The sequence below is a fragment of the Xenopus laevis genome, chromosome 2L (genome assembly GCF_017654675.1).
Source record: "Xenopus laevis strain J_2021 chromosome 2L, Xenopus_laevis_v10.1, whole genome shotgun sequence".
Lineage (NCBI taxonomy): Eukaryota > Metazoa > Chordata > Amphibia > Anura > Pipidae > Xenopus > Xenopus laevis.
In genome coordinates, this window is record NC_054373.1 from 28,985,590 (window position 1) to 28,998,872 (window position 13,283).

General features: G+C 40.9%; 1 protein-coding gene across 1 annotated transcript in view; it reads left to right on the plus strand.

Moving 5' to 3' along the window:
- cltrn.L (collectrin, amino acid transport regulator L homeolog) overlaps positions 1–12,963 on the plus strand; it is a 34,812-nt gene extending 21,849 nt beyond the window's left edge. Inside the window, 4 exon segments of the mRNA NM_001086518.1 lie at positions 6,734–6,819; positions 7,113–7,229; positions 8,620–8,814; positions 12,423–12,963. Coding sequence (NP_001079987.1) covers positions 6,734–6,819; positions 7,113–7,229; positions 8,620–8,814; positions 12,423–12,582 — 558 coding nt within the window. The 3' untranslated portion in view covers positions 12,583–12,963.
- The last annotated feature ends 320 nt before the right edge of the window (positions 12,964–13,283 follow it).

Sequence of the window (13,283 nt, forward strand, 5' to 3'; positions counted from 1 at the left end):
ATGGGACTTGTATAAACGATAACAGCAAAATCCAATAACAGCACAGAGGCCACAGCTGAACATTATAAAGTTACTTTTTGTTGTATTTTAAATTGGCCTCACCAACCTCTCACCCTGTGTCTGTAATTGAATGATAAATCTGAGCATCCGCTACCCATGGGGCTGGAACTATTATGTTAAATGTCTACAGTTTTGATGTGTCTTTAGTTAGAGGTGTTTATATTTTTACTTTTAAGAGATTCCAGCTATTGAAAAAATTAGTTCTTACCGACAACCAATTAACACTTTTACACCACTGCGTTTCTCACAAGTATTCTGTTTATCTGGCAAAAGTCTAACTGACTCATTAAGCATTAACTCTAAGTTGGCAGTTTGTCCGCGTATAATGCTGATTCCACACCAAACCGACACTGTTCAATGCCAATGAAGGCATCAGCTTTAATAGAAAAGGCACTTAATATTGTGGGATATCCAAGGGATATTCTGGTGGCGTGAAATGCATGCACACTGGGATCTAATTAGAATGGTTTTATGTGAATGGAGACCTAAATAGCTGAAAACGAATACAGATAGTGACTGTTAGAAGGTTTCTTTTGTAATTAATGTTACAGAACTGAATACACACAGCAGGTTCCCTCTCAGCTTCTAGCAGGGTGGTGACGGGTAAAGGGTAATACCTATGCTGATTTACGGCAACTTGAGAAACAGTTTATGAGATAATAAGGAATTGTTTAAGTGCAAGGAAGGGTGCAAAAAACAGGCAAAATCCTTCATTTTTTTTAAGTTTGTCCCTGACCTGCTTTGAAATGAATGCAGGTCTCTGTGTAGTAGTAGTGCATTCAGGTGCTGCCCTAGGCACCGGATTTGTGAGCCCCGTATGATGTCAGCAGATGTGCTCTGCTCATAACATAACACTCCGAGCATTCACATGTCGTCATATATGGACCCCCTACCCCCATGTCAGGCCTCACCTGTCCAGAGTCCAGATGTGAGGAGACGAGGTCCAGCAGGAGTGTCACAAGCTGTGGCAGACAATAGTAATCAGAGGGAGTAGGCAGAAGAATAGTCGGAAGGCAAGCCGGGGTCAGTGCAGGCGGAGTTTAGTCGTAATCGGGAAGGCAGGCCGAGGTCGGATGCAGGCAGAGTTCAGTCGAAAGTCGATATCCAAAGCCGAAGTCAAAACCAGAATCAAGAAGTCAGGGTTCCAAAAAGTTCAGGAGCAGGTTAAATTATCAACAAGCACAGAGCCTTTCCCTGAGCATCCTTTTAAGAGGTATTTTTGTGCCAAACGTAATGACGCCTGCGTCCTGCGTCATCACACCGCGCACATTCACGTTAGCGCCCGCGCACATTTCGGCGCACAACGCAAGATGACGCACATGCGTTTTCACCGTTGTTCGTCTTGGCGAACTGTGGAAGTAGGTTTGTTTTTCCCAGAAAGTTTTTTTCCCATATAGGCATCCAAGGGCTTTCACTCTAGCCACAGGCCCTCTTGTGACCTTATGGTAAATATACCCCTGAAGAGCACAGGCAGACCCTGGAAGCAAGTGCTTATAGAATGAGCACCTTGGGTTTACATTTGTTTTCCTTAGAGCTCTTGCTATTGTGTCCAGGGTCTCTTTAAATGATACCTATAGGTTAGTACTTTCCATTTACACCACAGAAAATTAGTCTTTATTGGCTCCACATTAAAAAGAGGCAAATAGGGTCAAGGCATTACGCTTTTCGGGTGCATAGGAGTCTATGATGAAAAGCGGAAGCCCTAGAAATGTGTAAGGCCTTGGCCCTATTTGCCTGTGTATAATGTGGAGCCAATAAAAATAAATTTTACTTAATTGGAGCTGCTGTCCGTTTTCTTTGGAGTAGTATCAAGTGCCCGAGAAGGCCAGGGACTGTGCAGCCTCCTCAATTTCAGATGGTGAGCTGGGAGTAGGTAATATTTATACCTGCAATTTATTTCTTCTTCCGTTCACAGTCTAGTTTGGGTGGCCATGCCCAGCGCCGATTCAGAGGAAAACCCCACGTGAGGCGGCTACTGCAATGCCGCCCCCCTCCCCGGTTTACCTGTCGGGAGGGGAGGCAGCAACTCTAATGCGGAGAGCGGAATTGTGCTCTTCGCATTAGTAAAGCCAAATTTCCGGTTTAAAAAACAGAAATTCGGCTCTTAAAGGGCATGTAAAGGCAAAAAAATAAAATCCCATTTTAACTTTCTTTAATGAAAAAGAAACCTCCAATATACTTAACTAAAAAATGTGTACCGTTTTTATAAGAAACCTGACTGTATGCAGTGAAATTCTCCCTTCATTTACTGCTGTGGATAGGAATTGTCAGATGGTCCCTAACTGCTGAGCAGGGAAACAATCATACTTATGTACAGCAGGGGGAGCCCCCGCCTTACTTCCCAGCCATGCAGAACTCAAGCAGCTTTGTTTATGACGATCCCTAAGCAGCCCAGACCACACTGAGCATGTGCACAGTCTTAGTCTTGCAAAGATGTTTAACAAAGTTACAAGATGGTGACCCCCTGTAGCCAACTTTGAAAGCATAAATTATTTGTTTGATTAGGCATGTGGTGCAGTAAGTTCATGGTTATATTTAGTATACAAAATACAGCATTTCTAGCCTTATTCTATTTTAGACTTTACATGCCCTTTAAAGGTACCAGGAGCAGCTTTTTGCTGCCCCTGGAAACCTCTCCGGCGTGCCGCCTGCGGTGAGTCTCTCAACTCACCTCGTTGGCAGGGCGCCATGCCTCAATTATATCTATCCTCACTCAATGGACTGCTAAACATGCTATTTCTAGTTTCTTTTAATAGGATTAAGCATCTGGAGTGTGGAGACCCCTCTTCTTCTTTGTATGCAAAGGCAGAAGGAATCCTGGGAAGGTAACCCATGAAATTTCTATTTCACAGAAGCACAACAGAAGCTTAGTGGGAAGTGGAATTGCAGTCTTTGCGTGAATATACTAGGGATGCATCTAATCCAGGATTCGGTTCGGGACTCAGCCGAGATTCGTCCTTTTTTAACAGGATTTGGATTTAGCTGAAACCAAGTGCTTGGCCGAACCGAATCCAAATGCAAAAAATCATGTGACTTTTTGTAATACAAAGAAAGAGGTCAAACATTTTTTAACTTAAATAAATGGACTCACACCCTGCAAACTTACAATGATCGAATGCGCAACACAATAGGGGCTTTCACCCCCAAGAATCAAAAATACTGCCATTCGTCGAATCCTAAAATAGTGGATTTGGTTCATCTCTAGAATACATGCCAGTCATCAAAACAACTTCTTCTGAACAGTCTCACTTAGCACCATTGTCTATGTCCCGCCTCCAGTAACGTAACTAGTGGGCAAAGGGCCCAGGTGCAGGCCGCGCAGCTCGGCCCCCCTCCAGAAGAGATTTTTTCCGGTGGATTTGCGTCTGTGTGAAGTGTCTGCGGGCCTGAGGGGGTGCGGGCCCTGGTGCGATCGCCTCCTGTTCCATATTGAGCATGAGTACATCTATAGACACAGGGGAACCCTAATGCTACTGCCACTTCAAAGGGCAGCTCCATGGTGGGCTGTATCAAAAGAAAAGAAGCATAGAAAACTCCAATGTAAAACTCCGGCATCTAAAAGCTGCCAGGTTCACGTAGACCTCAATAGGAGCCGTCATTGGTAAATTTAAAGCATTTTGTTGCTAGTTGTGTCGTTTTTTCGACCCATTGAAAACAATAGGTAGAGAGAAAAAATGAGGCGTTCAAATTATTTTCACGATTTTATTCAAGCGATTTGCTGTATATTTTGATTTTTTAAATAAATAAGTGAACATTCGCATTTGATAAAAAACAGTAGAAAAAAAACCCTCTGATCTTTTGTACCTCTTATATTTCCAGGCTTTCATGTCACTTCTATACCGATAGCTAAAATCTTATAACTGGAAAAAAGTACAATTAAATACAGAATTACTCTTTATTTTTTAACAAGGATCTACTGTAGATAACTAAACATTAAATACTGATTTTGAAAAAATGATTGTGTTGTGTTTGGATGAGAGTGCCCCTTAAGTGATTTTGTCTTTTTATGAAGTCATTACGCATCAGAGGAGTGGAAATAACATTTCATGTTGCACATCTGACATTAAATAAAAACGATCATGTGAAGCAAATTGGTGGTGTAATTGTTTTAGTGCAGATATCTTGGGTTGACTAGATAGCAGTAGTATGACCTGATATATAAAGTAAGGTTTGAGCTGCATTAATCAAAGTACCATTAAGCATTACTGATATTGTTGAGATTTGGACATTTATTGACTCCGGATTTTCACTTCAGTTCTTTCAGTGAAAAGCAAACAACAGGTTTCTGCCTACAAAGCCTCTGTAAATAAACACTGCAAATGTTACTTAACAAATAGTTTAGTGGGAGAAGAGGTTTATTCTTGCCCTTTACAAAGCACAGGTAAGTTTTCATCTAGACCAGTGCTGTCCGACTTCTGTGGTTCTGAGGGACGGAATTTTTCTGGCCTACGTTGTGGAGTTTGGCCCCAGCAAAGGCTGTGCAGGGCAGAAGACAGGGAAACCTATCAGGACCATGCATGTAATGTATCAGGACCCAGGGCCACCATCAGGGGGATACAGGGGGTACAAGTGTGCTGTGCTGCAGTTTTTGAAATACCCAGGCCCCCCTTGGCAGAGCCGAAAACATGCGGCGTCTCTGAAAGTCCTGAACCGTCGAAAAGGAACTGAGAGAAGTTTCGAAGCCATGAAAAGTCCCGAAGTGATGGAAAGAGTTGAAATTAAAGTTGTGAAGCCATAAGTTCAGTTCTTCTGAACTGCCACCAATGTTTTTTTGTTTGTTTTTTTAAATATTTGCCCAATTATTTTTTACAACTTGTAAGAGGGGCCCTGACACCAACAGTTTTTTTTAACTTGTGGGGGGCCCTGACCACCAAGGATTTTTAAAAAAAACTTTTATGGGGTCCCTGGCACCAATGTTTTTTAAAAAAAGAAATAAATTATGCGGGGCGCCACGGTTTTTTTTAACTTATAGGGGATCCCTGACCATCAATGTCTTTTTTATAACTTGTGTGGGAGGGGGTTTACCATTTTTAGCGCTTATGTCTGTGTGGTCTTTTAACTGTGGTGTGGGGTGGGTGGGATCTGGGGTGGGGCTTGGGGTGGTTGGGGTTCGGGCAGGCTGGGGCCAGTGGGCCCCAAAAATTTTGTTTTACGGGGCCCCGTGATTTCTAATGGTGGCCCTGTCAGGACCACTTTGATGAACACTACATATTGTATTATGTACAGTGACACAATGCTCGCACCATTCCTATAATCACCATTCCTTATGTCTGAAGTGTGAAAAGGTGAACAATACAGAGTCTGAAGTGAGAAGAATGCAGGGGCCAGTTAATTTCCGTTCTGATACCCTTTAAAGCTTATTTAAGGTAAATTGTTACAGTAGCCAGACTTAAATGAGGGGCACAGAAAGGGCTGCCACTTGGACAATTCTTATCTAGAATATACTGTTAGAATATGCTGTGTAAAGGTACCTCAAAAGGAAGCACCTTTCTACTCGTCCAATTCTGCATATACTGTATGTCATCCTATGACAAAGGTCAGGGGTGTAACTGCTGAGGAATGAGACCATGTGGCAGCTGGGGGGGGGGTCATTAGTTATGCCACTTACTGTTATTATTTAGGCCATAATAAACAAGTCATCTCTGCTAAATACTCTGCTTAACTCTATATATGAAGCCCAGTTGGTGCAGGATTGTGAGCTGTGTGGCAACATTAGGCTGTCACCCTGAGCGGATCCTCCTTCTGCCTGTGATTATATGACATTTGTCATTTCCATTAATGGCAACCACCTATCCCTAAGCATTTGGAGTGTTTTTTTGCCGGAAACACTCACTGCACAGTTTCAGGCCAAAATCCATCAGAATGGCGTTTTCCATTACAGTAAAAGGCAGACGGCAACAACTGTATCTGTAAATCATGGATATTCTTCTGCTGACAAAGGATCTGCTCAGTGTGACATTGGCCTCACTCTTCTATTTCCATCACTTTATTCCCTAGGTAACATACGGCAGTTGTAACACGGTCTCGATCCAGCGTACTACCAGGAAAATAAGCATTTTTATTGTTCCATCTGAGAACATTGCCCAGAGCACAGCAAAATAGAATACTACAACATTGATTTTCCTTGGTGACAACTTTATTGCTGTGTGTAACATACAAAACCACCAAACATTATACATTTTTTTCTTGGCATCAGTGTTCCCTCTCATTCCTTCTCGCCTATGTGAGCAAAATAATTATTTTGTGCGCACATTTTAAACTTGTGTGTGCAGTTCTAAAAACCGTGTGCGCAGGTCAGAATAAATGAGACATTTTGTGGTTGTTTTGTGAACCAGAATTTGTTGCGTGCATTGGCATCAAAATGTGTGTGTGTGTGTACAAGAGCACAGCTTAGAGGGAACATTGCTTGGCATTAAGTTTTTATCAAGAGTACAACTCTGATTGCTTTTAAAATGGAAGCAACATGATCCAGGAATGTTTCTTGTCTATTGCACTTACACAGTCAAGAACATTCATTATTTTTTTTAATTCCAAGATATTAAGGGATACAGGTACTGTTGATATGAATGAATTTTGTTACAAAGAAAATATAACTTACTAGTAAGAGAAGTAAGTTCTGGATAGAGTGAAGGGAAAAATGCCTTCTGAATGCTTTTCTCTCTCTCTGTTACAGTACACATGGAACTCAGATGAAGAGTATCTCTTTAAGGCCGTGATGGCTTTTGTCATGCGAAGCTACACAAAGAACGACACTTTTCAGTAAGTTGAAGCTAACACACAATTTCCTATTAATGATGTATTATTGGCATAGCTTCGTAATAGAATTTGGTTATAGGCAGAAGCATATGCCTCCCCGAGCTGTACAAAGAAAGGAAATGTGCCCTTTTATTGCCTACAATTCTTATCATGAAAGCACAATGGAAGCAGCACTAATAACACTAACGGAAACTATACACGCAGTTGGTAGATATTACCTTTGATTGAATTTATATTGCAGCTCTTCTGTAATAAGGCATTTCATATGCAAATGATTTCTTATATTCCTCCTGCAGGATTTCTAATATTGTGCTGTGCAATTCGACAGAGAGAGTCTCATTCTGGTTTGTCGTCACGTCTCCTTCCAATGAATCCCATCCCGTTTCCTATTCCGTTGTTGAGGCTGCAGTAAGGTAACAGCAAAAGTGCAATATTTTCATGTGAAGGTTTTAATGTAATATAAATTTTAATTCTCTCACCTATTATTGTAATGAATGTGGGCTCAGATAATAAAAACAGTCTGGTTAGACATTAGAATTTGAAGCTGCTTCCAAAATTCGGGTCATTGGTGGTTTTCCTAAGAGGACCACAGTAAACAAAAGCCCTTGTGTGACAAGGCACCTATTGGGAAAAATATTATCTCCATCCAAAAGGCAGACTAATAGAGAGAGAGTTGGGGGTAACAGTAGTTTTTTTGCTCCTGACACGAGCTGCCATGTTGGGGCACAGCGCATGCGCATAATGATGTCAGAAGCGCATTATGCGCATGTGCTATGTACAACATGACCAATTGTACTGGGAGCTCATTCTGGTGGGGGGGGGCAATTTAAAAGAAAATTAAAAAACCTAATGTTACCCCCAAACAGAGTGTGGGCTCTACTAGCCAGCACCTTTGGTTGGGGGATAATATTTTTGCCCAACAGGTGGCCTTTAAGAAACTTGTGTTTGACAACCATCTAATTAAAACTTCACTAGTACAGGAAACCTTCCGAGAGTAACTGCATATACTTGGGTTATTATCAGAGACCTATATTTTATACAAAGCTTCTTATTGCTACTGAAAGACATTACAGTTTGTTGTACAATCAATCATTTTTACAGAATATCCCAGAAGCATACAGAAAAATGTATTTTCATTTAAAGAAGACACCTAAATGCCCAGTATCTAGAAAGACGAGAAAGACAATTTTTTCTGATTACACTAAAGAATATGCAATGAAACATGGAGGTCTGATACAGGAGAGGTGGCAGGGGCATGTACTGGGTGGGGGAAAACGGGATGGAGGGAAAACTGGGTGGGGGGAACTCGGATATAGTTTTGGCACCCAGACACCTGGTCCCCTATGAAACATTAGCTACTTGGGGTAGTTATTACAGGACACTGAGTAATTCTGTGTTAATTGAAACAAACAAACCAAGGACGATTTAAAAGCCCTGCCCCAACCCCCCATATGAAAATGTTTTCATGGGCACAGATAGGACTTTGAGATTTTGTAAACACACCCATCGTGCTGATCCAATTGTTTGGCCATGGGGCCATTTATTGGATAACAATTTAGGTCTATGCAGAGTCGTTGGAAGAAGACCATCTCAGTGGCCCTATATGATCGTCCCACAACAGGATTTTTAAACCATTACAATAGATCTCTGGATGATTGGGGCAACTTGGTCTGGAGGGGTCGAGTTTTCAGTTTATACCAGCTTTACTTACTTTCCCTATATACAGTCCTTTGCAGAAAATGCCACCTTTTATTTGTCGCACCTCAAATAACATCTGCCCTTGCACCTCTGCTTACATTTTAGAAATGAAAGAAACCGGATTAACAGCGCTTTCCTCTTGAATGACAAAACTCTGGAGTTTGTTCAGATTCCACCCACATTGGCCCCTGCTTCTCAGTCTTCTAGTTCCTCCTGGCTTATTGTATTTGGGGTGGTGGTTTTTGTTGTCTCTGTTGCGATTGCTTACCTTGTGGTATCTGGAGTTATACGGCACAGAAAGTAAGTAATGTAGAACGTAGTAACAAATAGTACGCGTCTCTAGCAACTCTAGAAAATGAGGATCATCTTTTTCCATATGAAAACTATTCAAGTACAGATTCCTTAGGGCGGGGACTTCCAATGATTTCCAGTGGTAAAATGATTGTGTCATTTGATGGACCCTTCTTAAAAACTTGGATGTACAAAAAGACCCCAGACTTCCAGTTATTCAGACTTGTAATCGTAGTTTAGCCAAAAATGAAGAGCTGCATGGCACACACTGACACAGTCCAATCAACACAACCTAATGCACACTTTATAGGGAAAAAGTGATAAAATGACATTATATAAACCATTTAAACTAGAATTCAGGGTGGACCTTTGAGACATGGGCTAAATAATAATGTCTACTATGGGCCTTAACTTTCACTCCCTATCCCACAGCCCAAATGACCTCGGCATATGGTTCGTAAATAGCTAGGGCCAAACGCCATCCCAGATAATCTTTTGATGGAATGATGGTATAATTAGGGACTAAATTCTGTCCAATGTAAACCCTAAACTATCCACCTCTACACCTACTTGTGCCCCTACCCAGTCCCCAGTGCGACTAGCAACTATTCAGTCTGTGCAGTCAAAAACTCCCAAAAACCTGCCGGCATAGACACAGGCCTATGTGGCTTGCCAACAACCCCACTCCTGGGTAAAATGCAGAATGATGTGCTTCAGGATTAACTGTTTGCTTATACTATGCCCCTAAAATATCTTCTTACTTGCCCTGCAAGATGTCTGCTTAGAAACTCTTGCTCATCCTCCCATAGTCTAAGGGCTTCCTTCTAGTCTTTAATGAAGAGCTAAACTAAAACCGATCTGTTCAATTTATTAAAATATGTCTGCACCATTTGTGTCAGGGGACTGTTGGGATGGTGGCTGCCATCTTTGATACATCACAACAGGTGTCTGTGTTGCTGCTGGCCAGAAGCATGCAAAGTTGGAGCCAGGACCAAAACTGCTTCCAATGTGCATGTTCCTGTTTGCCAATGACTTTCAGGGAGACATGGTTGGCCACCAACTCCACTAACTACACAGAGAGATGCTTATAGGATGCCCCTGAACATTTGCATATGCCCATTCATTTGATTTGAGGAGGGGCCATGGTACTGTACATGGCTTCTAATCATGTCCAGGCCCAGATTTGCGGCAAAGCCGCATAGGCCCGGGCCTAGGGCGGCAAAAAAATAGGGGCTGCATGCCGCCCAGCCGCATTATGGGGACGTGTGCGTCCCCATGCAATTACGGCAGCTGCGCCGGCGTTTTTTCGCCGGCGCGCTGGGAAGGGGAGGTGAGGTGGGCGCTAGGACCGCGCGGCCGCCTGGTCGGACCACGCGGCCTAGGGGCGCCCGACATTGAAATCCGGCGCTGATCATGTCCCCTCGCCAGCACATTTTTTCCAGAGAAAACAACCCCAACCTTGACAGTCTCCCCTCATAATTTAAGTCTTCCATCCCTCTAACCAATTTAGTTGCACTGAGTCTCTGCACTCTCTCCAGCTCATTTATATCCCTCTTAAGGACTGGAGTCCAAAACTGCACTGCATACTCCAGATGAGGCCTTACCAGGGACCTATAAAGAGGCATAATTATGTTTTCATCCCTTGAGTTAATGCCCTTTTTTATGCAAGACAGAACTTTATTTGCTTTAGTAGCCACAGAATGACACTGCCCAGAATTAGACAACGTGTTATCTACAAAAACCCAACACACTGCCATTTAGTGTATAACTTGCATTTATATTATTTTTGCCAAAGTGCATAACCTGCATTTATCAACATTGAACCTCATTTTCCAGTTTTCTGCCCAGTTTTCCAGTTTAGACAAATCACTCTACAAAGTGGCAGCATCCTGTATGGAACCTATAGTTCTGCACAATTTAGTATCATCTGCAAAAATAGAAACAGTACTTTCAATACCCACCTCCAGGTCATTAATAAACAAGTTGAAAAGCAAGGGACCTAGTACAGAGCCCTGTGGTACTCCACTAACAACACTGGTCCAATTAGAAAATGTTCCATTTACCACCACTCTTTGTAGTCTATCTTTTAGCCAGTTCTCTATCCAGGTACAAATATTATATTCCAGGACAACATTCCTTAATTTAACCAGTAACCTTCTGTGCGGCACTGTATACAATGCTTTATGACTGTGCTGATGTTCATGCTTAAGGAATATGAACTATTTCCAAGTTCACTCAATGCAATAAAGCTTTATTGCGGTTAATGATTTCCAGTGGTAAATATTACCAATCAAGATTAGGCAGTTTTCATGATCTTTTACTTTCTTATCATAGGATTTCATACAGTTTAGATGAATACAATGACTGGCCAAGGTTCACATAATTATGATGTAAAAGGAATACATTTTTTCCTGATGACCAATGCCTCAGGTTTCTGTGTTGTTCATGTTTTTAAACAAAAAATATTCAAAAGTCAGAAGTCACTTGCATCCTAGTGTGCCTTGGGTTGTTTATCCAAGGGTCAACTTGATGGTTCTCCATTGCAGTTTGTTAATGATCTTTCTGTAGGCTTTAACTCCACTTAAGAATTATTAACCATTACACAAGTTTTTAGAACCGACTATACTGTATGTGTCCTGCTGGAAGTCAGTGATGGAAAGGCTGTGGAGCCTTTAGGCAATGGGGAGCATCAAGAGTAGTTATTAACTTCCTACACATAAATGCATACTCTGGCACATTATTTAGGCATTATTTACTGGCACATTATTTAGCACTAGTGAATCAGTTGCAAATGGCTCTAAAACACATGCTCATGAATTTGAGGGAATTTTCGAAGTAAAAAAATTCAAAATTCGAAGTAATTTTTTGGATACTTCGACCATCGAATAGGATACTACGACTTCGAATTTACTTCGACTTCGATTCAAAGTAAAAATCATTCGACTATTCGACCATTCGATAATCAAAGTATTGTCTCTTTAAAAAAACTTTGAGTTCAATACTTCGCCAAGTGTTATATTAGCCTATGGGGACATGCCAGAGCATATTTCGAAGTTTTTGGGTTTCGAAGGAAAATCGTACGATCGTACAATAAAATCGTTCAAATTGTACGATTTGAAGTACGATCGTACAATTGTACTACGATCGGAATATGATCATATGATGAATAAAATCCTCCGACTTCAAATGTCGGAGGATTCTATTTGATGGTCAAATTTCAAAGTATTTTCCACTTGGAAATTCGACCCTTGATAAATCTGCCCCTAGGTGTTTCAGTTTAAAAGAGAAACGATGGCCCATTAATCCTCTTCTTTAGTATAAAGAAATGTTGAAATAAAAATTAGGGTGATCAGGAAGATCTTAAAACAATCCATTTTTAAAAACACTTAAGTTCAAACAGAATATTTACACAAATTTCAGCAATGGAATTATATCATAGTATGATGGGGAGGGGAATTGACTCTGGTCTGTTTATTTCCTCTCCAAATTTAAATGTTTATACCATACAACTAATACTGATATTTCTTCCAAAGGTGAGCCAAAAATCCAGAGATAGAAATTGTAAATAATGTATGCAAATTTTTTGAATGTAACCATGCCATTTATCCCTTTGACAGAAGATTAAAGTCTTCGGAAGAAGAAAGTCAAAATTCTGAAGCTAGAATGAAATCTTTGGATGCAATAAAGAATGGCGGCCTTCATGATAAAACCATATTAACAGACAGTTTGGTGAATGACAGTTACGATTATACTGGAGACGCATACACAGCGTTCTAGAGGAGCAAGGACAAAGGCTCTGACACAGCAAATTTATATTCCTTGAAGTTCATGTTACAAACTTGAAATTGAGATTCCTATAGAACAAAAACATAAAAGGACTGGAAAATTGACGTAATAGTTCCGTTGTAATAACATAGTGAATATGTTCCCCAAACTTGTGTTCATACCATCATAATTAATAATCCAGCCCAGTTAATGCAGGCTGTGAAGAGAAATGCACATACTAAGCCTGCTGTCTCTGTCTTAGAAACTAGAGATCTCACACCACTTTAAGAAGACAGATGTCACATGAATTAATTTATTCAGATTGTATTTTATTTCGCTAACGTGCACCAGGATAACCCCAGCTAATAAAGCAAGTACCCACTCATGAAAAAATCTGTACTGTCTGAACCCCCAGCACTTTCCTTCTTCTCTTCTATCCTTCATCTTATTCCCCAATTTTCTCATAATCCTATATCATTCATATCTATATTCTACCTCCATATGTAACCTTCACTTTGCCCACCATATTTATATTCTCTTCTTCACTATTAATATCTTTTCCATCTTAATTATTTCCCTTGTGTACTCAAGATTTTTTTCTGTAGTCCTATGTTGTCTATCCAATCTCTCTTACTCCATTTCTCTCTATCTTCTTCATACTTTTTCCCCTATGAGTAACATTATTTTTCCTTCTGCTCGCTTCTTGTCCACCC